Here is a 26130-nt window from a genome sequence, read left to right as displayed (position 1 = left end):
TGTGGAATACTGTGAAGGGAAGAAAGACTTGGAAGACAAGTGTTTAGTTACAGTCCACAAAACAAAATAAATTTTTGTACTGTTCTCATTTTTCGTGGTATCCTTTTAAATGTCCCTCTGTGGCAAAATTGCCTGATGGCCAATTAGTTTGCAAATGTTAGCAGCCAAGATGCTTGAGTAGAAATTACTGGACGTGATTCTGTTCAAGATGTTCTTCTGGTTAGTAAAATGAAAGATAAGGCCTGCGAAGTCTCCTTAAGCGCCTATAAAATAGGCAAGGCCAATAGTATGCCCCTTTGATGCATGAGGAAACTGTTCAGAGAAACCAAGTGATTTGCACTTAGTCACAGAACAAGTTAACAACACTTCAAGGACTTAAACCTGGTCCCTGGGGCCTCTTCCAGGGCCCTGGCCACAAACAGTGGGACAGCTTCCCTGACCACAAGCTCGGACCCCGCCTCGTCTGAGTGACCACCGCTGAGGCCCTCCCTTCCAATGTCTTCCCCCAGGATCAGGCAGCTAAGGACAAGGCCCTGCAGAGCATGGCTACCATGTCGTCCGCACAGATCATCTCCGCCACAGCCTTCCACAGTAAAATGACCCTCACCCGGGGCCCAGGCTACCCAGCAGTCTCGGGGGTAAGTGGGGCTGCCTGGAGCCCGAGGCCAAGCCAAGCTCTGTCCTTCTCACTCCTCTCCCTTCTGCAGCGCCTGAAGCACTGGCCAGACCAAACTTGTTTCTCTTGAGTCCTCCAGGCCAGGAGAGCCAGGGGGAAGGAGGGATGAAGGACTGAGGGGTCACGCAGTCACGACCCCACTAGTGTCGGAACCACCTTCTTGGGGATACTGGCGGTGGCACAGCAGGCCTTTCACTGGGGACAGCTGCTGCATTAACTGGCGTCGGTAGCTGAGTGTCAGGTGGCCCGGCTGCAGACGAGGGGCTGCCTGAGTATCCTCCTCTGCTCAGCGCTGCCCTCCCACCTGGAGGGGACTGATGTCCAGGTTTGGATTAGACTGGTTTGAATGAGAATTTCTCGGCCATGGCTGTGTTGGTCATACTTTTGGAATGGCCCCCAAAGGCTCCTTGTCTATGGGACTCTCCTCACAGGTTTTGCTTGGCCGTGGGGGCTAAGTGGGTCTTCTGTATGACCCACACAGCGCCCTGGCCTGTGAGCAGGGGCAGGAGGCCCGTGCGTGGTGAGTGCAGCCTTTCCCACTAGTCCACGGGGGTGTGGACTAGGGCAGAGGGAGCCTGTGCATGAGTGTGCTGGGGACACCCAGACCTAAGTAGGTTTCTTTCTTTTTTTTTAATTAATTTATTTATTTATACAAGCACCGGGTACAGTCAGAAGCGTGGGAGGGTGAGAGAATTCACTGGAGCCAGAGCGGGGAGCAGAACAGGCAGACTGACGAAGTACACTGCTGAGGGGAGCAGCGGGCGTCAGGAGAGGTCTGCGCGCCATGTGGGACCCTCACCCGGCGGCCGGGGATCGAACTGGCGCTGCAGAGGCTGCGGGCAGGTTTGCAGCTCAGTGCTCAACCGCTGCGCCACCGGGGAGGCCCCCTAAGTAGATTTCTTGACTGCAGGACCACTCAGGGCCTTGTATGCTGCATGTGCCGTGCATCTGTGTCCAGGGGAAGGGTGTACTGTGTGCACCAGAGCTGGTGCTTCTCTAAAATACTTGGGACTCTGCTCCAGCCTAGCACTAGACTAGTTCACCTCTCTCCCTGCTCCCCACTGGCTTCGACCTTCAGCCTCATATTGCCCCCACTCCTCACACCAGCCCTCGTGCTGACTCTGTCCTTTTTGCCTCCTCAGTTTTGGCAAGGAGCTTTGCCGGGCCAAGCCGGAACATCCCACGAGTGAGTATGGCCGGCCGCTGCTGCTTCCGGCTCCACCACCTAAACTGGAGCCCGTGAACTCAGGCAGCTGTCGCTGACCCCAGGGTGGACCAGTCAGGATGGCCTTGAGCTCAGGGGTGGAGCTCTCCTGTACTCGGGCATCAGCTCCGTCTCCAGGGGAGACACCCTGGACTGGCATAAGCCAAAGCTCCAGTCTGTCCCAATGTCTGGCAGGGCCAGAGCTTGGGAGTCCAAGAGAGGGACGCTAGGAATGGGACCTAGAGAGTTACTAGGGAGGGGGTGTGTGGGGGGGGTCAAACCTCCACGACTAGGATGGGCACACCCTGACCGCTGGAGGGGAGGGTCCTGCCCGAGGCTTCCGGGCTGTACTCTGCCCCAGGCTTATACCTCCTCTCTCTGTCTCCCGCAGTGTGAAACCTTTCTCTCAACAAACCTACAATGTCCAGCCTGCGCTGCCTCTGCCAGGTGGGTGGCTGTGCATGGCTTCCTTGCACACATGGCACTCTCGGCGTCCACCCCATGTCCCAGCCCCCCTTAGATGGTTCCTTGGTATGTGCTCAGACCTTACATCCTAGTCCCCCTGATCCACCCCATAACATTCCCCCAGCACACACACCTCTTTGTGCCCTGATTGCTGTGCTCCAGCTGGCCCAGGACTCGCGGGGTGCATACTCCAACTTACAAGTGAGTAAGTGGTCCGTGTTTATCCAGGTCAGCCTCAGTCTTCCAGAGTTCAGAGGGCAGTGCCTGCTCCCTGGGATGACTCCCTCTGGGTGATGCTATCATCCTCTCCTTCAAAATGGGAGTGTGAGAAGAGCACAGCTTTCTAGCTCAGTGCCCCTTGCTCGCAGAGGCACCTCTTCTAGAGAGAGGCCTGGGGCATGGGTGGGGTGGGCGTTCAGAGCTTGGCAAAGGGCGGAAGGTGGGGCTGGGCGGCTGTAGGGACCCCTCCCCAACCGCTCAGATGACCATCTCTGTCTCTGTTCCTGCTAATGCTGCAGGGCCAGACAGAAGCCTTGCCCTTAATTCCCTTTTCTGACTTGGGAATGACTCCCTGACTACTCAGGCCTGGCTTTCCCTCTGTGGGCAGCCCTCTCCACTCCTAGGTCCCCAGCCCCTGCAGCCCACCCTCTGGTCCGCCTCTCCTTTCTCTGAACTGCCTGGCTGTGCTCAGCCCTCCGAGTGCCCGCAGGCATGTCTGCAGCAGCCTCCTCTCCAGCTGTGGTTCCCCTGTCTTGTCTTCTCTCACCCTGTCTCATCCCAGTGATTTTTTTTTTTTTAAAGATTTATTTATTTATGCATACAAGAGCTGGGGTACAGGCCAGAGGTGCAAGGGGTGAGAGGATTCACCAGAGACAGAGGAGGGTACAGAACAGGCAGACTGACTGAAATGCACTGCTGAGGGGAGCAGCGGGCGAGACAGGAGCGGTCTGCTGCGCCATGTGGGTTCCTTCTTGGCTTGTTGGGGATCGAACTCGTGCTGCAGAGGCTGCAGATTGCTTCGTAGTATGGTGCTTAACCCCTTGTGCCACAAGGGATCTTTTTAAAACATCGCCCTCACTACGCTGATGCTGCTTTGAGGTTTAAAGTCCTTCGGGAGCCTGGTGCCTCCAGGATACAAGCTGAGCTCCGTGGTGGAATTTTTTGGTTCTTCCTGTTAACCTCAGCTTTCTCTCCTCCCCTGCTTCCCGCCTCTGGACTGTGGCTCCCACTTTCTCTACCCTGCCCCCCCCAGGTAGACCTCCTGCCCCCTCCGCCCCAGCACTCTGTAACCCTCCATCTAGCACTTGACGTTTCATTGTGTGTTGGGGCAGAGCTGTGACTGGCTGTGTCTTCGGTGGAGGGTGCCCGGCTCTCAGCAAGCAGTGCTGAGCTGGGCAGGACTGATGGAGCCGCTGTGTCCAGCACAGTCCGCCACCTCCCTCTCTTTCTTTTCTGTCTCCTTCCTCCGTGTGCTGCTGAGTTACCTGCCTCAGGGCCCCTGCGCCGTGCCTTGCTGCGCTCTTGCGACCACCAGTCACCCAGTCCTGGGCTGGCTCCCACCAGGTCCCTGCTCGGTCCCCTCCTCTCATCCCACCGCACAGCTTCAGCTCAGGCCTTCTGTGTTGTTCCGTTGGGAAAGGTTCTGCAAGGACCTTGCTCCTGGTCTACCTCCTCTGCAGGGTCTTCCTCCATGCGGAGAGTGGGGCCCTTCAGAAATGCAGAGCTGGTCATTTCACTGCTCTGCTTGAGCCCCTCAGTCCTCAACTCTCAGGCTGCAGTCATCTCAACCCTGCTACCGAGGCCCATTTCCATAGCATTGTTTCCTGCCCTCTCTCCAGCTCTACCCAAGACTGAGCTCCCAACTCGTGCAGCTCGTCACAGTCCCATGCCTTTGCCGCTGCTGTGCCCTCTGCTTGGATGCCCGTCCCTGTCCTCACCTGTTCCTCCTACTTGCACTTTTCTCAGATGTCACCTTTTCTGGAAAAAGTTACTGCACCCCCCACCCCATCCCCACAGGTGGGCCTGGATCTCCTCTGTGGTGCTGACTGCACACCTCATCAGATTTTATCACACGCATTTTGTCATTATTCGCCAGCGTGCATCGAGTGCCTGTTCTGGGCCAGGCACTGTTCTCAGGGCCTGAGAGACATTGGGGACCCCAAAAGGAAACATATCTTTCACATCATTGTGATCATTTTCCTGGTCATTGCCCTAGCGGCCCTAGGGGCTCCTCAAGGGCAGAACCTAGCAGTGCCCATTCTAAGAGCCCTAAGCCAGCATCCGCTCTCCCAGGAGTGAGTAGTGCCCAGCTCAGCTGTCCCCACCAGGGCCTGCTCCTGGATGCTCTAGCCAGATCCTTGCCCTCCTTCCATCACCCCTGCTTGGAGGCCCAGATCTGGGAGGCAGAGATCCACTTGCCAGCATGGAGTCTCATGCGTGGGCCAGGGTCCTTGCAGAGGGCAAGGACAGCTTCCCACGTGCCTCCTTGCTGCACACAGGGTTTGAGACTCCTGCAGGACCCGCCCCGTCGCCGCCGGCACCCCCGTGGCAGGGCCGCAGCGTAGCCAGCTCCAAGCTCTGGATGTTGGAGTTCTCTGCCTTCCTGGAGCAACAGCAAGACCCTGATACGGTAGGTCCTACCTGGGTCTGGCGGCACGTCCTGCAGGCACCTGTTCCAGCTCTTTCATACCTGCTTCTGGCTTCCTTCCCTGCCCTCTGCCCTGCTCTATTCCTGGGCTTAATGTAGTTCCATGTTCCTTCCAACCTTGCCTTCCGTTGACATGCCTCTTTCCCTTCCCTTTCTTACTCCATCTTTCTCCTCTTTCCTCACTTCCTTGTATGCTTTATCATCCCCATCCCAGAGATACCCACCCCCAGGTTTCTTTGCCCATCCCAGCTCGTGCCCAGCCCCTCCCCCACCCCGTGCTGTTTCAGCCCCTTCCCTGTGGCTGTGAGCAGAAGGCAGGAAGCCGAGGAGCCTCCTGTGTCTGACCTGCTTCCTCTGAACCTCTAGCAGGGAGCACAGCCGCCCCAGCCCCACAGTGCCCGGGTCCTGGGTGGCCAGCATTACCTGCAGAGGTCGGAGTAGCACCTGGAGGAGGCGGGCTGACAAGGAACTTCACAGACATTTCACTTTGACAGTTTCAAACTTATTTTTTTTTTTTACCTGAGGAACCCATTAACCAAACAGATGCTGACTCAAAGCCCTGGGTGCATACCCTGCTACCCTGGATTGTAGCAGCATGCCTATGAGGGCACCCCCTCCTCCAGCCGCAAGAGTGGAGCACAGTTTGAAAACACCTTCTCATTGCATTGCGGATGAGATAAAAGACACCCAAAGATAGAAAGTGGTGTGCTTAAGGGTATTTAACCATGGAGCCTGGACTAAGGACAATTCAGTAACAACACCCAATTTATTGAGTACCTACTAGGTGCCTAGTAGCACCTGGAATGTGCTTCAGACTCGGTGTCTTGGCTTTGCTGTTAATCCCTTTACTGTCTCCCATTCCCACTGGGGAAACAGGCTTGGGAGGTGAAGCTGGTTATTGCAGGTCACATGGCTGGAATCTGAGCTCTTCTCTGTTCTCCATCTGCCCTGCTGCCCCCCTCTTTCCCCCAACCCCAATACAACCACTGTTCTCTCCACAGTACAACAAGCACCTGTTCGTTCACATTGGCCAGTCCAGCCCAAGCTACAGTGACCCCTACCTCGAAGCCGTGGACATCCGCCAGATCTATGACAAATTCCCGGAGAAAAAGGGTGGGCTCAAGGAGCTTTTTGAACGAGGACCTTCCAATGCCTTCTTTCTTGTGAAGTTCTGGGTAAGCCCTGGATAAACTCATGTTCCTCCTCGTAGGTCGATGATAGCGAGGAGGAGGAGGAAGAGTGGGCATGGGTGGAAATTCGGGACAGGAGGAGCAAGTGTCCATCTGGTGTTGAAGGGCTGAGATGAGGTGTGGGTCCCATGGGCTCAGAGAGCTGAGCTGATAGAAGGCGGCCCTTTTCCTCATTTGCGGTAAAGGCAGCCCCACACCTGGTCGGGGGGCTGTGGAATGGGAAGGAGGCCCATTGGGGACCTGAGGAGGACATGAGGCCCAATATGGACCCCTAGGCCCCCATCCTGAATGGCAAACCCTGGATTGGTTTCAGGGCCTGGAGCAGGTCCTCAAGAGCCATGGCATGTTGGAGGAGACAGGCCTTGGAGAATGAATTGTAGGGGTTGGGATAGGTCACCCCAAGAGAAACACTCAGCCAACTTCTCAAGCAGCTTAAGCCATAAACGTGGGTTTATGCTGCTGCCTTCCCCTCCACCCCTGACAAGTGCCATGTGGAGATCACCCCTCCTTTTGAGACTTCCCCTCTAAGACCAGAAGGCATAGTATCTGCTCTGGGAGATTACATTCCACACATGGGAAAAGGATGTGGGAAGAGAGTCAGACAAGTGCACACTAAGAGGTGAGGAAGTGCAGGAATTCCTTCTGGCTCAGCTGTTGGAGCCTTGGAATAGTTGAGAGCATGGGCAATGGGCCTGGGTGGCTTTACCCACAATCCTCTTCCAGTGCCCAGGAGACAATGCAGAGATTCTGGTCCCAGACAGTCTTGATATCTGAAAGCTTCACTTTTCCTGGAAATAGAAACAGCCACACCACAGTTGATGTATCTGTGAGTTCCGTGTGGCTGACAGCCGCTGGCAGGGGCATCTCCTCTGGATCTCACTGCCAGTCCGTAGGATGGGCTCTCCAGGAGATGTAAGTGCTAGAACTGAGCCCCCGGTCCCCAATCTTTAAGGTGCTTTGACTTTGCACTGTGTAAGACAACTTGTTCTGCAAAGGATGGAAGTTGGACCCTGGCCCCTAGGGAATGGGCAAGATCTATTAGGCAGAGGCCAGGAAAGGCTGTTTCAGCCTGGAGGAGGCAGAAGGAAGTGGCTCTGGTCAGGGGAGGGGATAATAGCAAAGGAAACTGGAAAGGTGAGTTAGGATCTGGAAGGTCCTGATCCTGCGGTCTGGGTTTTAGTCTATACTCGATGAAAAATAGGTAATATTTTTTAAATCAATGCATGTTCTTAGTTATATATTTTAAAGATTTATTTATTTATGCACACAAGAACTGGGGTGCAGGCCAGAGGTGTGTAGGATGAGAGGATTCACCAGAGAGAGTGGGGAACAGAACAGGCAGACTGACTGAAATACACTGCTGAGGGGAGCAGCAGGTGAGTCAGGAGAGGTTTGCTGCGCCATGTGGGTATCTCCCTGGGTGGAGATCGAACTCGTGCTGCAGAGGCTGCAATAGCTTCACAGGTTGCATCTTAACCCCTTGCACCACCAGGGAGGCCCATAGTTATATATTATTAATTCATACCAAGAACCTGAGAATGAAAAGCATCAGATTATTCCCCCAGTGTTTCCTAATCCTGGCTCCATCTCCAGAGGTAATTAAATTATTGCTGGTTATTCTGGGTTTTATGTCCTTAGTTCTAAATAATGTGCTTACACCTTGATAACATGACTATGACTTTGTGTGTTTATTCCATTACGGTAGTAAAACCGTAAGTGTGTTATATCGTGTTCCCTTTGTCATTTCAATATAATAACTACTTGTCATATAATTTAATTAAGCAGCAAAATATTTACATTTTTTGATAGAGTAGATTGACCACCAGAGTCAGGAAGTGTATTAGGATTACATTTCATTTCTGGTACAGAGCTTATTTTTTCCCCACAAATAAATGGTGGTCTTGCTTGCATATTTTTAAATAATCTTATTAAAATTTTACTAATTGTTCCATCATAACCACCAAATGAAGTTAAAAAAGAATTTTCTCTTCAAATGCTCAAACCTGTGTCAGATAACCTATCAACTCCCCCTTTCTCCTAGAGAGCTTCCTCCAGATGCCTCTGTTCTCCTCCGGTTTTTAAGTATAGTTTTTTTTTAAGATTTATTTTTATTTATTTATGCATATAAGAACTGGTGTGTAGACCAGAGGTGGGGGGGTGTGTATGTTTGTGAGAGGATTCACCAGAGACAGAGTGGGGAGCAGAACAGACAGATCTACTGAAATATACTGCTGAGGGGAGCAGCGGGTGAGACACGAGAGGTCTGCTGTGCCATATGTGGTTCAGCTCCCTGGCTGGGCTTGAACTCAGGCTGTAGAGGGGATAGTGCTGAGATTTAAGCCCTCGGTCACCATGGAGGCCCTGTCCTCCAGTTTTAACTGGTTATTCTCCAGACTGCCTCAGCTGTAATCCTGAGACCACCTATGTTGATTCTCCTATTTCCTAGAGCTCCTATCCTATTTCTCTCTTTTTCTGGTGCCCCCCTCATTTTGCTGGAACATATTCTCTACTACCTTCCCAAGAAACGTGTGGTAGATAAATGCTCCAAATCTTTGCCTTTAAAATGTTTTCTTTTTTTTTTTTTTTTTTTGTTACTTAACTGATAGCTTGACTGGCTGTAGAATCTAGATCACAAATAAATCGTCCCTAGAAATGATTTTCAAGAATCACTTTCAATGTACAGTTCCAGTGTCTTCTAACATGAGCATTCTGGTAGCTGGAATTCTGTCTCCTGTGTTATGTAACTTGGTTTTCATTGTTTCTGAACTGTGTGATATGCTTGTTTTTTTTTTTTTTTTTTTTTCAATTTTCTTTTTTAGAGCCAGGAACTTGGTAGGCACTTTTAATTATATTATAGATTCTCAGTTTTGGAAAATGTACTTATGTCTTTTGTTCTGTTTTCTCTGTTTTCTTTTCCAGGGAACCTTCTTAGTCTGATGTTGGATCTCCTGAACTTGCCCTCTCTGATTTTTACAATTTCTTTTTTTCCAACTCATTTTCTTGGAGATTTCCTTGACTTAATCTTTTCATTCTTTTGAATTATTTAAGAGTATATCTGAATGCATATTACATAAAACCTCAGGTAATCGTGGCATAAATAGCTTGTTTTTCTCTCATGTAATCTAAGTTTGGAGGTAGACGGCCCAGGGATAGTCCAATAGCTCCATGAAATCATCAGGGGTCTGACCCCTCTCTGATAATTGCCACCCTAAGCACGTGGCTTCAGTCCTCAAGGCACGTGGCAGTTGGGGTTCCAGCCATTATATCCATATTCCAGGCACCAGGAAGAAGGAGGAAGCCAACTTAGTTCCTTTTAAGGACCCTTCTTGGAATTTCCACAAAACACTTAGTAGTAATTGTGTGGTTGTACCTAGCTGCAAAGGAGTCATGGCAGTATACTCTCTCAGTTGAGTGAATTGTCATTCTAAAAAAAATTGGGTTTCTATTAGTATAAAAGAAAATAGATGTCTTTGAATTGCTGACATGTAGTTCAGTTGATGGCATTTTTCTTTCTTAGTGGTTCATAAAACCATGGCTTATCCTACAGTTAATGGTGAATTAGAGTAACGAACTGTCACATTCTCTGCCCCTTGTCTAATATTTAATTTTGATTGTAAAATTTTTAATTTTTAAGTGTTTTTTTTTCCAGTCCTGATATTGCTTGATGGATATAATTTTTCTCTTTCTTGGGATAGGAAGTATGTTATTTTAAAATTTTCTTCTGATTCCTTTTTTGTTTTCTTTTAATTCTTTTTTTTTCCTGATTTGGCCTCCCTTCAAGTTGGAAGGTTTTCTCAAATGTCTATAAACATTGGCCATATTTTTGGGCCCATACATTTTTTTCTTTGATTGAGGAATAATTGATACAGAGTATTGCATTAGTTTCAGGTATGCAACCTAATGATTTGATATTTGTATATATTGCAAAGTGATCACCACAATGAGTTTATTAATATCCATTCCCATAAATAGTTATAAAAATTATTTTTCTTATGAGAACTATTAAGATCTACTCTCAGCAACTTTTGAATGTGCAATACAATTCTATTAAATATGTCACTATGCTGTGCATTATATTCCCATGATACATATTTTATAACTGGAATTTTGCCCCTTTGGCATCTTTCACCTATTTTCCCTGTGGTGAGGTGGCAGCCCCCACCTCTGGCAGCCATCAATTTGTTCTCTGTATCTATGATTTTTTTTTTTTTTAACTTCTGCTTACAAATGAGTAAGTGATCCATTCTTGTTCTGGTCAGCCTTCAGTTTCATAGAATTTGTTGAACTCTCATCATTCTAGTTGGTTCTCCGGAACAGGGAAAAAGGAACTTGTGTGGTGAGTCTCCCACTTTATCCAGTTGTCCAAGAAAATGGTTTTTAACCTGAGTATTTCTGCTAATCACTAGTCGTCATTATTTTGGAAGGCTGGATTGAGAAAGATCTAGAGGGAGAAAATGCTGAATTGACTGGTTATGTCTGTTTTGTGTGTAGAGGGGCAAATAGTGCACATCTATTACATATTTGCCTTCCCTTTTCTTTATAAGGAATCGCTGAAGGTTCTAAACAGGGCGTGGCAGGGCTAGAGTTGTCCTTAGTTGGCTAAATCAGCCTTCCAGACCAGAAGCAAGTAGGAGACTTCTTTAATGCAGGCCACACAATAGACGTCAGCATCTTTAGGACCTCAGCCAGAAAGGGTGGCTTTAGGGTGTATGAGCAGGATGCCCGTCTCGCATTCAGGAAGGGCTTAACCCATCTCACATTTTCCTCTCCTTGTTCTCCCATTCTCACTGGACATGGGAGTCGGAGCCATGAGGCTGTGCTGTGCCATTTCACACTGCTACACTAGCTGCTCCTCTTCTGATGTGTGTCGAAGGGGTTCCTGGCCTTTCTGTTGGGGTACCCTACACCCTCTGTTCAGTGCTGCTTGGCTGCCAGTCTCCCAAGCTAGTCCAGGCTTATCCTTGACTCAGAGGAAGGAGTTAGATGGGGTGATTTGTGAACCTCTTCTAGCTCTAGCTCAGCTCCCTGAGGGTGCAGTTTAGGGTTAGAAGGGAGGCCTGGTAAGCAGTGGCAAGAGGCATTTATAGGAACACTACTCTGGAGGGAGCAGATAGCATTTTGGGGGCTCTTTCCATTTCTTTTAGTTGGCGATAATATTCTGTATTCTAGCCACTATCCAGATGAGAACCACCCTAGGCCTCTCATCTTATAAATGGGAGGAAGCTGAGGCATAGACTGAACAAGGGCCAGCCAGGGTGGGCCTCTTTCCTGTATGTACGCTGGGAACTAGGTCCGAGCAGGTGGTGAGAAAGCACACCAGGCACTGTTTTTCACTTAACACCTATTGACTCATCCTTGCCTTATCCCCAAAGGTAGATAGAGCCCACAACTTATTGCGTAGAGGGGAAACTGAGGCATGGGAGGTGAAACGACTCCAGAGTCACCCAGTTCATAGTGGCAGACCCAGAGTTTAGACCCAGATGGTCTGGCTGCAGGGTGTGTGCCTGGAGCCACTGTATGAGACTGTTCACCTCGCATAGAATCTGGGGTGCCCTCTACATAGCGGCCCAGTGCTCCCCTGTTCCTCTTGGGGTAAGCTCTGGATTGTCTGAAAAGAGAATGCATGAGTCCCCACAGAACAGCAGATAGTGGAGCATGTAGAGAGCAGCCTCGCTGTGCAGTCAGCATCCAGCTGGGCTGTTGGATTTCTCAGGTTTTCTAGATTTCAGCCTCCCCTGCCCACAAGAGGGGAGGGCTGTCCTGCCTGGGGACTAATGTTGACAGGCGGCAGGAACTAGACTGTTCTTCTCCAGCATGCTCAGAGCCCATGTCTTTTCCTTCCTTCTGACTCTCTAGAGAGATAGGGCTGGAGTTGAGGAGGGAATATGGGGCCATGGTGCTAAGGAGCATCATTAGGCAGGTTTTCCAGGAGGCCTTCAGGCTCCATGCTCTGTGGGCCTGCCATGACCTGTCTTCCAGGAGTTCACATTCCGAGTAGAGAATCCAGACTGAATCTCAGGGTGCTGGATAGTAAGCCCCAGAGAGGGGAATGTGGTTTGCTACAAATGAAGCCCTCCCAGATCTTGGCTTCTCTGGGCCAAATCAGAGTTTGTTTTTGAGGGCATCCCAGGAGCTGCCCTTCTGAGGACCCTGATATGCCTGGGGGCAGCAGGCAGTGAAGGCCCCCTGTGTGCCTGCCTCCTCTCTGCCTGGGCCTGAGCTCTGAGAACTGGGCCCTCCCCATGCCAGAGTAGGCAAGGTGAGGATGGGTGAAATCTGAAATGGGGCATCTTGGAGGTCTGGGCACCTGGCTGTCTGTCATCTCGTCTCTGTTCCTCCTGTGTGGGGTGGGCAGAGGCCCCAGGGCAGCACAGATCCATGGTGCTTGCAAAGTAAATGCCTCCGTTTGCTAAGCAGGAGACTTCTGGTCAGTCATGGGATCCGTACAGCCTTCAGATCCTGCTTCCCTAGCCATCTGGAACCTCCTCTCCCGTGCCCCGGCTGTGTCACTCCCTCCCCTGCCATCCGCTGATGTGTGACTGGCCACACACAATCGCGAAGGAAACTGTTCAGGCAAAGGAACAATGCTGTCTCCCCAGAGCCGTCCTTTCTTTTCCTGCCCTGTGCTTGTCTCGGCCCCAGCTCCCAAGCCTGGAACACATGTGGCAGAGTTGATCAGAACACAGCCTGTTTCGGGGAATGGGACTTTGATCGCTCCCCGCCTCACCCCCGGAAGTTACTGTTCTTGATGGGACGGCAACAGTCATTCGTAGGTGCATGGACTGCCAGGACAAAGCATTTCCAGCTGGCAGTGGCATCTGGGAGCTAGAAGGGTGGAGCGGTGAGGTTGTACTCCCTGGATGCAGTCTGCGGGGTCTGGAGCAGGCCTGAGAAGCTGAAGCCCCTCTCTCCTCCCCCAGAATATGTGTGACCAGCAGAGGCCACCTCTGTCCCTGGGGTGCGGGAGGGGACTCTTGGCCTTTAACACCAGTCTGTACATTGAAAATGCTGGGTAGAGCTGATCTGAGGCCGTGAGGCGCATGCCCTGAATCATCCTCCCATCCCAGCCTGCTGTTCCCTTGTGCGCCCTGACATTTCTCCCAGGCACATACCAGCACATGACAATGAATCTGAGCCCCTCAGGCCCCTGCCCCCCTGGCTGCCTGCGGCTGTCCCTGCTCATCTGTCAGTCACCCGATCCCCCACACCTGCTCCTTCAGCACAGCCTGTGAGCTGCCCACCCCACCGCAGCTATGAATAGGATGGAGGGAGGGGATCAAGGGGCATTCAGAGGGTAGGGTGGTGAGCGGCACCCTCTGGGTGATGTGGAGGGCAGCTCTTTTCAGGCTGAGAAAGCAGAGAGGCAGGCTTGTTTGGAGGAGTCTTTAGAGTGGGGAGATAGGTGGGCAGGAAGTGCCTGAACAATAGTTACAGGAGAAAGGGTGGGGTTGTAATTAGGTGTCTGGGGCACTAAGGACAAAGTGAAGGCACTGGGGTGCATTGTCTGTGTCACCAGCACTCCTGGGTCTGTGAATGGAAGCCTGGGGCTGTTCTGGGGCCAGCTTCGGACTGTCAGCCCAACCAGCAGCTCCAACGAAGTCCACTTGGCTCTCCCACCGGTTATAAATTTTGTGAGAGCAGTGTTTCCATTTCTTGGGGTGAGTGGGGAAATTATGACATGATCAAGGGTGTATTTGAGCTGCTGGTGGAGGTGGGGTTCCAGAGGATTCTCCAGGAGGCAAGAGGTGGTAAGTCCCTCCTTGCCACCAGGGAACCACTCCTCATCAGCACCACCAAGAGGTGAAAGGTTGAACAGCAGCCGTCATTGAAGGTCCCTGGCCTCCCAGTACCAGCAGTGCTAAGCCCTGGGGAGAGCTTACTACTTCTTGCCTCCAGGTTGCTTACCATCTGTAAGGGGCCAAGGCCATCTGCCAGCTCAGGGCAGTGGAAGGCAGGTTCAGATCGCTGCAGGGTGCTGGGGCAGCAGCAGCTGCTCCCTTTGTGTGCTGGGAAGAGGGCTGGGTTTGGCTGGTCCTGCCTGAGCCCGAGGAGCAGCGTTATTTTGGGTGGTACATGAACGAACATTTCTTCTTGAGTATTTTTGTAATTATTTTCATATGTATCAGAAAAAATAAAGTCTCTGATTGTGTGGATATAGTGCTTAGGATGCAGTTGAGGAATAAAAGTGAGTTGGTTTAAAAAAAAAAACACTAAGGGAAGGGCCTAGCAAGACGTGAGGTTGGTGGGTCATGGGTCCAGGAGGAATCAGCAGGGGCCTGGCAGAGACTGAAGTCTAGAGATCACTTGAGACCCTTGCCTGGCCCCTTGGCTGCACCCTTCCACCACCCTGGCCCACCATGTTCAGCCGCTGGGCTTCCTGTTAGCTTTTTCACAGACATGCTCTATGTTTCTGCCTTGTGCCTCTATCTGCTACATGTCCTTTTTTTTTTTTTTTTTTTTTTTTTTTTGCACAGAAGGACTGAGGTGCATAGGTTGTATAGGCCAACTGAGGTGTATAGGCCAGAGGTGCAGGGTTGAGAGGATTTACCAGAGACAGAGTGGGGAACAGAACAGGTGGATCTCCTGAAATACATGGTTGAGGGGAACAGCAGGTGAGAAAGGAGAGATCTGCTGCACCATGTGGGTCATCTCCCTGGCCGGAGGTCGAACTCAGGCCATGGTGGCAATAGCGTGAGACTTAAGCCCTAGGCCACCGGGGAGGCCCCTTGCAGCATGTCTTGAAGGCACAAGCTGACCTCTATCCCCTTTTCTGACCAAGCCTCCTAGAAGGAGAATATGACTCAATAGAGGAACTAGGACAGAGAGCTGGGTTTTGGATCCCCCACCTGCTGTGTAGCTGTGAGACCTTGAGCAAGGCCTGGTCCACCTCTGCTGGGGATCCTGCCTGCGTTGCTCCACCCCCACCACAGAATGGGGAGACTGAGGCCAGCCCCATGATGGGGAAGTGGGAGTGGAGGGTGTTCGCAGCACTGAGGTTGAGTGCTGGCTTGAATGTGTTAGAATCCCAGTGTTCCCTTTCTTCCAAATGGCCTCATTAAAGCCATTGTAAAGCCTTTCCTTTTTCTCTTCAAAAAACCAACACATCCTTGTTCTGTTCCATAATCTGCTTTTTTTGGTTGTAGTCGATTCACAATAGTAAATACAGGTTTCTCAGCATTCTGTGGCTCCAGAATACTTCTCCTGTGCCAGAGGAGGTTACCACCCCCTGCCAGTCTAGGGCACATTCTTCCTCTTGGAAAGTTTCTTCCCCTGAAGGAGAGAAGAGTAATGATGGAACATCCTCTGAATGGTGCCAGAACCTTCCTGAGGTTCTGAGGATCCCCCTGGCTTTATGCAGAAGAGTCCTTCAGGTCAGAATCTTTCTCTAGCTCTCTCCCTGCCCCCGGCACGGACAGGACTGCTCTCTGGGTTCAGCTGGTCAGTGATTTTGAACAATGTGAGTAGGAGGGAGCAGAAGCGACACCCTGAGAATAAGCCTTTTGTAATATGTCTGTGCATTTCTTCTGAGTCTTAAGTTGCTCTGTTAGCACCCCTGGTTCAGATGGGGTGATTCTGAGGGTGGAGACTCCTAAGTGGCTCATGGCTTCACAAATACACATTTATGTCAGAGTCTCCAAGGCACTGCATTGCCTCATCCAGTGACTCCTTCCCTTTCCTGGGGCGCTCTCTGCCTCTGCTGGGTTGGGGTGAGCCTTGGGCCTGTCACTTACCGACTGTGTGATCTTGGGCCAGACCTATGGTCAGGGACCTTGTTGATCAAACTGAGCCTGACATCCTGCCTCATCCCCCTCATAGGGAACATGTGTGAATCGTGACTTGACCTTTTCCAAGGGAAAATTGCACATGGACCCAACATGCAGCAGCAGGTGTACAGGCCTCACTTTCAGCAGGGGAAGTGTGTGTGGGGAATGGCAGATAGCTGAGACTCGTGTTCCTTTATGCATGGGCTCAGCAAGAGGGTTTTAACCACTGGGTGATGCAGTCAGACTTGTTTTCTGAAAAGGACACTAGTCTTGGGGGATTGGCTTGGAGGCTGAAACAGGGTTCAGGGTGGCTGGCCTCAGTTCTGGCCAGAGATATCTCATCCCTGGAGCCATTTTTGAAAGAGCATTGACAAAGTCCAGTGAGCAGCTGGACCAAAGGATGTGACATAGACAAGGACCCGGCCTCCCCTGCTGCTCTCCTCTCTGCTCATCACTCATCTGACTTTCTTTCTTTTTTTTTTTTTTTTTTTAATTTTTATTTATTTATATAAGCACTGGGTACAGTCAGAAGCGCGGGAGGGTGAGAGAATTCACCAGAGCCAGAGCGGGGAACAGAACAGGTAGACTGACAAAATACATGGCTGAGGGGAGCAGTGGGCGCGGCAGAAGAGGACTACGTGCCATGTGGGACCCTCGCTGGCAACCGGGGATTGAACTGGCACTGCAGAGGCTGCGGGCAGTTTCGCAGCCCAGCGCTTAACCAGTGTGCCACCAGGGGAGGCCCTCTCATCTGACTTTCTGTCTCCTGCTTTCTTCACACTGAAAATGGACTCTGGAAAGGATCTGATAAATTCATTCATATTAAAGTAGAAATGACAGCTATAGATTCACAGGTTTACAGTTTAACAAGAACCAAGTCTTAAACTATAAAACTTGGAGCTCTAAAGACAAAATTTAGGGCCCCTCCTGCTGGGTGGGCTGGTACCTAAGTAGGCAGCAGTGCAAGTCCAGGGTTTCCTTTTTCCATTGTTAAGACCACACAGCCTGATTTTATACCAGCCCTGGGAATAGAGAAAGGCAGAAATTTTCCAAGATCCTGCTGCCCAGGCTCATTTTGAGCCTTGGTGATTGTTTCCTGGCCCGAGAACCTGGGCCGTGGCCCTGACTCTGTTCCTGGATTGGGCCCCGCTGACTTACCTGTTCGCTTCTTGGCTTCCCCATGTCTCCTTCCAGGCAGACCTCAACACCAACATCGAGGATGAAGGCAGCTCCTTCTACGGGGTCTCCAGCCAGTACGAGAGTCCAGAAAACATGATCATCACCTGCTCCACCAAAGTTTGCTCTTTTGGCAAGCAGGTGGTAGAGAAAGTAGAGGTAGGGTATGCTTGTCAGACCAGGCCTGTCTGTAGCTCCGGGCCGGTCTTCATCCCTATCCTTGCCTTCCCTGGAGTTGTCTGAATTCATGCAGTCTTGTCTTCACGATATCTTGGTTTCTTTCTTTCTTTCTTTTTTTTTTAAAGATTTATTTTTATTTATTTATACAAGCACTGCATACAGTCAGAAGCGCAGGAGGGTGAGAGGACTCACCAGAGACAGAGCGGGTTGCACAACAGGCACTGATGAAATACACTGCTGAGGGGAGCAGCGGGCAAGACAGGAGAGGTCTGCCACGCCATGTGGGACTCTCTCCGGCTGGCCAGGATTGAACCGGCGCTGTAGAGGCTGCGGACAGCTTCACAGCGCAGCGCTCAACCGCCTGCGCCACCAGGGGAGGCCCAATATCTTGGTTTCTTGTCAAACAAAACTGGATGCCGTGCCACCAGCAAAGAGACGTCCTGGTCCCGGTGGGGGGGTCTTACTGCTGGCTGTATCTATGGCACCTGGGCAGCTCTAATGCACGGAGCCTGCACCCCACTCCACAGCACATACCCCAGAACCTCTCAGGTGGCATCTGGGCAATAGGGGTTTTTAAAAACCCTTAAAGTTGCTTATTTTTAATTACATTTTTATTTTGAGATCATTGTGGGTCCACGTGGAGTTGTAATCTCACGCACCCTTTACCAGTTTTCCCAGCGGCAATGACTCGCATGACTAGAGTATATTGTTGACAGCTGGGGAGTTGGTGTGGCTGCAACCCACCGATCTGATGGAAATTTCACCGGTCTATACGGACCCACTTGCATGTGTGTTAGTGCAGCCAGGATTGAGTCCCTGTTCTGCCTCCTCTTGCCTGTTGCTGCTACTCATACATATATTTTTTATTTTATGTTATTTTTTAAAAGATTTTATTAATGCTTATATTTTATATCAGAGCTGGGATACAGGTTAGAGATGTGGAGGGGGCGGTGAGAGGATTCACCAGAGACAGAGTGGGGAACAGAACAGGCAGATTGACCGAAGTACACTGCTGAGGGGAGCAGCGGGCGAGTCAGGAGAGGTCTGCCTCGCCATGTGGGTTGTTCCCTGGCCAGCCGGGGTTCAAACTCATGCTGCCGAGGCTGCAGATTGCTTCACAGTGTGATGCTTAATCCCTTGTGCCACCTGGGAGGCCCTGGTACTCATTTTTTTTTTTTTTTTTTTTTTTGTGGGACCCTCTCTGGCGGCCGGGGAACGAACCGGCGCTGCAGAGGCTGCGGGCAGCCTCGCAGCCCAGCGCTCAACCGCTGCGCCACCAGGGGAGGCCCATGGTACTCATATTTTTAAGCTTCCACCTCCAATATCTGGCTCTGGTTGGCACTGAGGGAGGAGGAGGCCTTGTAATATGTCCACCAACCTGGGGGAGGCTCTGCGTGAAGGGCCTTTCTGCCTCCTGCCTTTTCTTCCCACTTAAGAGTGAGTGGGTCGTGGATCTTCCCTAAGGAGCTGGTCCTGGGCTGGCGGTGTGCAAGGGGATCTAAATCCCTGCTGTCCTCTGGGTCCTGCAGACGGAATATGCCCGCTATGAGAATGGCCACTACTCGTACCGTATCCACCGGTCCCCACTCTGTGAGTATATGATCAACTTCATCCACAAGCTGAAGCATCTGCCGGAGAAGTACATGATGAACAGTGTGCTGGAGAACTTCACCATCTTGCAGGTAGGGGAGCAGGGGACACTGCAGATGGGGACAGGAAGGGCGTAGGAGGGTGGAGTAACTGGCATGTCTCTGCAGGGATCTTAACCCTCATCTTTCCTCTCACCTGCAGGTGGTCACCAACAGAGACACGCAGGAGACGTTGCTGTGCATTGCATATGTCTTTGAGGTGTCGGCCAGCGAGCATGGGGCTCAGCACCACATCTACCGGCTGGTGAAAGAATAAGAGACTTGGGGAGCAGGGAGGGGGAAGAGATGTGTGTGCAGGGCCACGGGGAGGGGACCTGCAGGGACTGCCTCCTGCAATGCTAAGAGAGCTCAGGCTACGAGGTCATGACTATTCCTACTCAGGAACAAACTGTGCCTGAACCTGCAATGCCCAGTCCCAAATAAACCCAAGATGTTGTGTATCCCAGAGGGCCTGATCTGGCTGTTTGAGCCTTGGGAGGGACTGTGGGAGAAGGGGGGCAATTTGGGAAGCCGGCCCAGAGATACATCTTGGGCAGTTCTGAAACCAGTGCCTTATTGGACTCAGCCGGAACCATCTCCAGAAGCTGAAGCTCAAGATGGGACAGTCCCTCTGCCGCCACTGGAGCCCCGCATCCTGCTGCTGGCCACCCAGGGAGACCCGAGGATAGGCGCGTGGGTTCTCTGTTCTGTGAATGATGCATGTGCACCCCCTGCCTGGGACAGCTGACAGAGACCAGGTCCAGCCCAGGGGTTGGTGTTAAGGCATGGGGGTGACAGTTGCTGGAAGGGCTGGAGTGGGCATGGTCAGTGCTTTAGATGGTTTCCATCTATCTCTGGTGGGCGCAGATGCCATAGCAGTGCTGCTTGGGGCTTGGACCAGGAGGCCAGAAGACAGTTCAGGCAGGGAGGCCGGTGTCACGCAGCATCCTTGGTGTTGAAGCCAAGAAAGTTGGTCAAAGGTCTGTGGTGGTCTGGGGGTCTCTGACCTCCAGTTCTGACGCTCTGCATGTCTTACCTCCCTCCCCGCCAAGAGGCCTGTTGTGTAGTGACCATCTTGGACCCAGCCTGGGCCATCCACTTCTTCCCCCATGGTCATTTCTTGCTCCCTGGGGATGGAGGAGGAGCATGGCGCCCACTGCGGCCTACAGGGAGCCAACTCTTTTATTTCGCCTAAGAACCTTTCTGGGCTTTGGGTTTCAGCAGCCCTGGCTTTAGTCCTAGTAGTCCAGCTGCCTGACTGGGGAAATTTCTCCATCTTTCCTCTCTGTAAAGCGGGAAGGCAATGATGCCTCCTTTAGAAGGTCTTAGTGAGGATGAGAGGTAATGTCTACAAAGTGCCTGCTGCAAGATGCACTAAATGTTACAATCAGCTCTTCCTAAGCTCCCCCTCCTCCAGGTTCTGGCTCTTTGCTGCCATCTGGTGGTTCTTTGGCACCACCTCCCCTAATAGGGAGCCACAATTGCAGGAGTGGAGCAGAGCGGAATGGAAAAATCAACCCTTGTGTTCCCTAAGTGCCCAGCTCTCGGGGAGTTGTTTGGGGATACAAAAATGAGTGCGACAGCCTGGAGAAGTAGTTAGGAGCAGGGACTCTAGAGTCAGACAACTGGGGTTGGAATCAGGTGCTCAGCTACCTACTAAACTGTATGACCTTGGGTCAGGTTACTTCATTTCACTGGGCCTCAGTTTCCCCATCTGTAAAATGGGTCTAATAATAGTACCTACCTCATATATATATATATATATATATAGAGAGAGAGAGAGAGAGAGAGAGTTCCTAGCATAGTGCTAAGCACAACATGTTCAAAATAGATACATTTTTATTAACAACAGGAGCTTATCCTGCAAGAGTCAGATGGGACAGTCTAAAGTAAGGTGGGTTGGTCCTCATCAGAATACCCGGAGTTCAGAGATGGGAGAGCAGAATGTGAAAGTGAATGTCAAGGTTGAGAGGAGCTGCCATCTAAGCGTGGATGACACTTAGGTAAGCTCACTAGTGTTCCAGAGTGGGAAAGAAGCCAGCAGCTACCCCATTTCCCTCTGTCTTCTAGGGCGGCGTCTCTCCAAACACCCCTGGTTCTGGAGTTGCACAACTCCTCTGTGTGATGTCATGGGGTGGGGGACACTCACAGGTCCTTGTGTAGGTTTGGGTTTGTGGGAGACTCTTCTGCCCCAGTGACATCACAGCTCTTGCCCTCCTCCTTCTCACCTCTAACTCTGGGGCTTGTGGATAAGGGGAGTCCCGGATGCCCACCCATCTAGCTTGACTGCACCTTCTGTCCAGGGCCACTGGCAGGTGAGCTCCCTTACAGTCCGGGACAAAGGCATGAGTGAAGTGGATGGTCATTTGTCATGGCTGGGAAGGAGTCGGTGCAGAGGTGGTTGGCACTAATTTTCCCTTCCCTCAGGAGTTTCCCGCAGTGGACCCTAGGAGACCTGCTACTCGTGGTTGTCAGTGCCAGCCCTGTCAGCATGGGGAGCGCAGATATAGCCGCTTCTCCCCTGGAGTAGTCAGACCACTTGGGACAATTGGGAGACCTGCCGGTCGCCCCTCTTGCAGCCTCCTCAGACACTGCCTTGGGCTAAAATTCCTGTCTCCTGCACATCCTCCTGCCCTTTCTGCCTCGATGCCCATGTCCCCTGGCCAGTCCCCTTGTTTGGGCCAGTGTGGAGTCACCTCTCATGAAGAAGTGTTCCATTGACCAATGAGGCCCCACTACCCTGCTGGCTACAGGTGCCTTTGAATTCTAACCTCAGCCCACAGGTACGGGCACGAGCCCCATTTTAGGGCGGGCTTGGGGAGGTTACCTGACTTTCTTGGAGTGTTAATGCGTTTGTTCGATCTGGCTTGCTTTGCCCCAGAGCAGATGAGGCCTCTGAGGCTTGGGCTTCACTCAGGAAGAAAGGAAATGAGAGGTAGACAAGACCTGCAGAGGGATCCCGCTGCCAGGGCAGTGAGTGGGGGCTGAGGCCGAGGGGCACAGGGCACCCTCGGATGCCTGGGGGTGTGGGTGAGGGAGAGCTTTCTGACTAGGTGCCGGAAGGGGACTGAGAGGAATATGTCAAGAGAGAGGAATATGTGCCAGTGACAGAAAGGAATATGTCAAGAATGGGTGGGGGTGTGGGGGACAGGAGACTGGAGCAAAGATTGGGGGAAGAGGGACTAGGTCCTGTCCAGGCTGACCATCCAGTTGAGGAGGAATGGACATCCACCCCCTCCTTTGTGAACCAGCACCTCGCTTGGTAAGGACTTTGGGTTTTACTCTGTGGAGAGTGGTCCTGAGAGTATTTTAAGCAGAGGAGTGAGTCTTAGATCTGGTTTTCAGAAAATAACACTGGAATGTTGTGGATTATAGGGAAACACATGTAATTGTCTTTCTGAGTCTCTTTCCTCCTAGACTCAGCTTTTGTGGGTGGAGATGATGGATTTCCCGGCCTGTTCTTTTCTGTAAATCAAACACCATGTCCTCTCCGTGCTCAGTAAAGGATTCGTGAGTGGATGCTAGTGGACATGAACGTGTGACCCATGCTGGCTGGGCCTGGGAGGGGTGTAAGAGTCCCCACACCCTCTAAGATCCAGCTCCTGCCTCCTGACCTTCTAGAGCTAGCAGGCAGCGTCCTGAGATGGGGACCTGGAAACAGACTGCCTGTCATGGGTCTGATGGTGACCACACTGCTCCAGTGGCCACCAGTGCCTGCTTGGTGTGGGGTGATCTTCCAGATGAGAGGGAAAGCTACAGAGTAGTGCGTGTGCATAGTCAGGGCTCTGCCTGTCAGGACTGAAGCCAGTGGAAGGCGGAGCAAGGGGCTATGCCCCAGGTATCCCCATACACCTGTCTATGGGGTCAGGGGACAGTGGGCAGGGTGGTGAGGGGCTGGAAGTGGGAAGCAGCATCCTTGTAAGCAAGGGTGGTGGCAGCAGCGAGCTCCTGAATCATCAGACTGTAGACCCATCTGCACAGGTGGAAAGTCAGCTGAAGCGTTTGTGTTAAGAGTTCACAGCTGGGCACTTCTACCCACGTCACTATTAGACCCCTTCCCATGTTACCTGTTATGCTGACTCCAAGAATGCGAATGTGGTGCTTTTCCCTGAAGAGTTAAATCTCAATAAATTGTTGCTAAGAACTTAAACCCTGCAGCCAGGCTGATCTAAGTCTGAATTGGCATCTTACAAGTTGGGTGATAAGCCTTAGCCACTTGGAACCTTAAGGTGACCTCATTTGTGAAATGGGAATATGGTGGGTTGACTTCAGGATGCTTCTCGCAGTGGGGAGACAATGCAGGAGGGTGAAGGTAGCAGGAGGTTACGGCACCTCACTCATGAGCTCAGGCATGTAAAAACTTACCTACTCTGCTCTTTACACATGCACTTATACACCTGTGTGTGTTCATGCACACATACACACACACTTGAGAAAGGAAAAGCTAATTTTAATGTATTTAAAGCAAGCGGGGAGGGGACCTCAAGTCTTGGCTAAGCAAAATCTGCCCACCCAGAGACAGGTGCACTTTACCCTCATCCTGGAATCAGAAACAGGAAGGAGGTGCTCTAAATTGGGGCGATAACTAGTCCATCAGGGTGAAAAAGAGGCCGGGGAAGTGTCTGGAAAGGGAGAACAGGCGATGGGCTCAGCCATACTGAGGAAGAAACTGTCCAGAATTCAGTTTTTGTTTTACCTCCTGAGAGTGGGCTGGGAGAGGTGGTTGATCAAGTGCCTTCATGGAGAGTGCGAGCCCCGTGGGTGCAGAGGGCTAAGGAGGTTTAAGCTCATGGATGTCTAAGAATTCAACTTGAAGTTTTTTGTATTTTTTGCTATGTAAACTCCTTGTGTCTCCAGATCTTCAGTAAAGTCTGCTACATATACAAGGCTTTTGTGTGAGTGATTTCTCTTTACAGAAACGAGGATGTTATACCTCTGTGGACAGTGTGGGGACAGCAGTGGCAGCGGATTAGGCCCGAGGAGGCAGCTGTCACTGAGCCAGACCCCTGGAGGTGGGAACTCAGAGCCCACCCAGCCTGCCCATGTCCCTTTCGAGACAATGAGAAGCACATGGGGTGCTGCCAAGCATTGGGTCACTTTATGAGGATAGAATGGGGGCCCTGGTTCCTCTCTGCATCTGGGCTACGCGGCCCCTCACCTCCTAAATGAAGTCTGCCCTGGCTCCGTGTTCTGTGTGCACTGAAGCTTCCGACGCAAAGCAATAGGATTTAACATGAACCACAAAGGGACACAAAAATCACTGGGGCCACTGGCATGGCTCCTTGGGAACTTGATTTAGCCCTTGGGCCAGGAGTAGCTGGCCCAGGGACTGGCTTGCCAAGCCAAATCAGAACAGTGTGTGCTTGATAAGCCCGGGAGCCACTGGATGAATTCACATTGAGGGGAGCCACCCCCAGGGCGGGGTACTTGTGTCTGCCAGTAGATGAAACCAGATTTGGTGGCTTTGAGCCTGTGTTCACACAAAACATACATGTAGGCAGGGAGTTAGGCGAACTTAAAGGACTGTGCCAACTATATTGAGAGCCTGACACCCCTGTCTCCACCTGAGTTCTCCCATCTGAGGATAAGGTGACTTAGGAGCTAGCTGCATGGAGGTCTGGGGAAGGAACCCCTATTCCAGGGTGCTAAGGTGGAAGGAACTCGGCGTGTTCATGTGGCAGAAGGGACCAGAGCAGGTGAGGCAATGCCCTGTCCTTATTTCATGAAGGCCGTGTCTTCTAGTTCAGCACAGGATAGCAATGGCTTCAGCGGGGTGACTGCCTTCCAGCCTGATCTGTTCTCTGTGGGAGCTTTTCTTTTTTTTTTTTTTTAAGATTTATTTATTTATGTACACAAGAGCTGGGGTACAGGCCAGAGATACAGCGGGGTGGTGGTGATGAGAGGCGTCACCAGAGACAGAGTGGGGAACAGAACAGGCAGACTGACTGAAATACACTGCTGAGGGGAGCAGCAGGCGAGACAGAAGAGGCCTGCTGCACCATGTGGGTTGCTCCCTGGCCGGCTGGCCGGGGATTGAACTCTCGTGCTGCAGAGGCTGCGAATTGCTTCATAGTGCCGTGCTTAACCCCTTGCGCCACCAGGGAGGCCCTGTGGGAGCTTGTCTTTCGGTTTGTTTTGGGTTTCGTCCTCATGTCGGAGCCTGTCCTTAGAAGGCCAGTGAGCCTTGAGGTCAGGGCCGCCGAGAGCCCCCGGGGTGGTGCTGGCCATGCGGGCTGGTGGTGGAGGCACTCTGACCCTCTGGCCAGGCTCCTCTTATAAGTTGATTTTTTTTATGAGTTTCTTCCTAAATTGATCAGAGTCCATGGAAGGAACTCCTCCAGTCCTAGCTGGGAACTATGTGGCCAGAATTCTGGGAACCAAGTAGGAGAAAAGTACTGGGTTGTCTCCGCATTCAGTATGGACACTGACCAGCCCCCTGTGGTCTGCACAGGACTCTTGTGTTCACCTGGACAGAAGCCCCCCAAGGAACTCTCTCCCAGGGAAAGAGCTCCCAGCTTTTGCCCGAGCTGGAGAGGGTCCTTACTTTGCTGCATGCAGTTGAAGGGATTTTGGGAGGATTTGCCTTTTAAATGGGATTTGAGCAATCTTCCTGTCTTTAGCTCCACCTTCCTTCCTTTTGCAGAGACACCTACCAAAATCAAATCTTGACTTTTGGGGCGCTCAGTGGTATAAATCATGTTCCTTTTTGGCTTTTTCTGGGTTAGGATTCAACTTTTCCGAGTCTGCTAAGTCTGTTGGCACTCATCCTTCTGTTTTCTAGCTTCTGAACTTTTGTTATTATCTTCACTTCTGTCCTCTTTGTCCTCTACAGATTCCTTTTAAAAATCCCCTATGTTCATCTTAGAAACGTTTCAAGTGGGTATGAGGTAGCTGTGTGTTTAGTTCTCCACCTTTATCCTGAATTACTGATTTAAATATCAGTCTGGCTGTGAAGATCAGTAGTAGGTGGGCAGGAGTGGAAACAGCAGGGTTCCTGCAGAGATGACGGTGTTTTAGACTGTAGAGCCAGAGGTGAAAGGAAATGCATGACCTAGAGATATGTCTAGAAGACAGTCACCATGATTTTCTGATGTCTTGGGTGTAGGCAGTGTGGGAAAGTGACTAAATTGACTCCACAATTCCTGGCTTAAGTTACTGTTGCTATTTACTATGATAGGCAGGACTTGGGGTGGACATGAA

At 51.4% G+C, this 26130-nt stretch overlaps 1 protein-coding gene across 1 annotated transcript; it reads left to right on the top strand.

The window, feature by feature from the left end:
- Positions 1 to 542: 542 nt before the first annotated feature.
- Positions 543 to 19207, top strand: TEAD4 (TEA domain transcription factor 4; the record flags this gene model as incomplete). Its single annotated transcript, XM_084254790.1, has 8 exons — positions 543 to 638; positions 1819 to 1862; positions 2272 to 2327; positions 4844 to 4974; positions 5994 to 6167; positions 17141 to 17281; positions 18832 to 18984; positions 19094 to 19207. The coding sequence occupies 8 exons, from the start codon at positions 543 to 545 to the stop codon at positions 19205 to 19207; spliced, it is 909 nt and encodes a 302-aa protein (XP_084110916.1).
- Between the last annotated feature and the right edge of the window lie 6923 nt (positions 19208 to 26130).

Source organism: Talpa europaea (assembly GCF_964194135.1).
Source record: "Talpa europaea genome assembly, chromosome: 15".
NCBI lineage: Eukaryota > Metazoa > Chordata > Mammalia > Eulipotyphla > Talpidae > Talpa > Talpa europaea.
The sequence above is the reverse complement of the archived record's forward strand: the minus strand, read 5'-3'. Positions and strand labels throughout refer to the sequence as shown.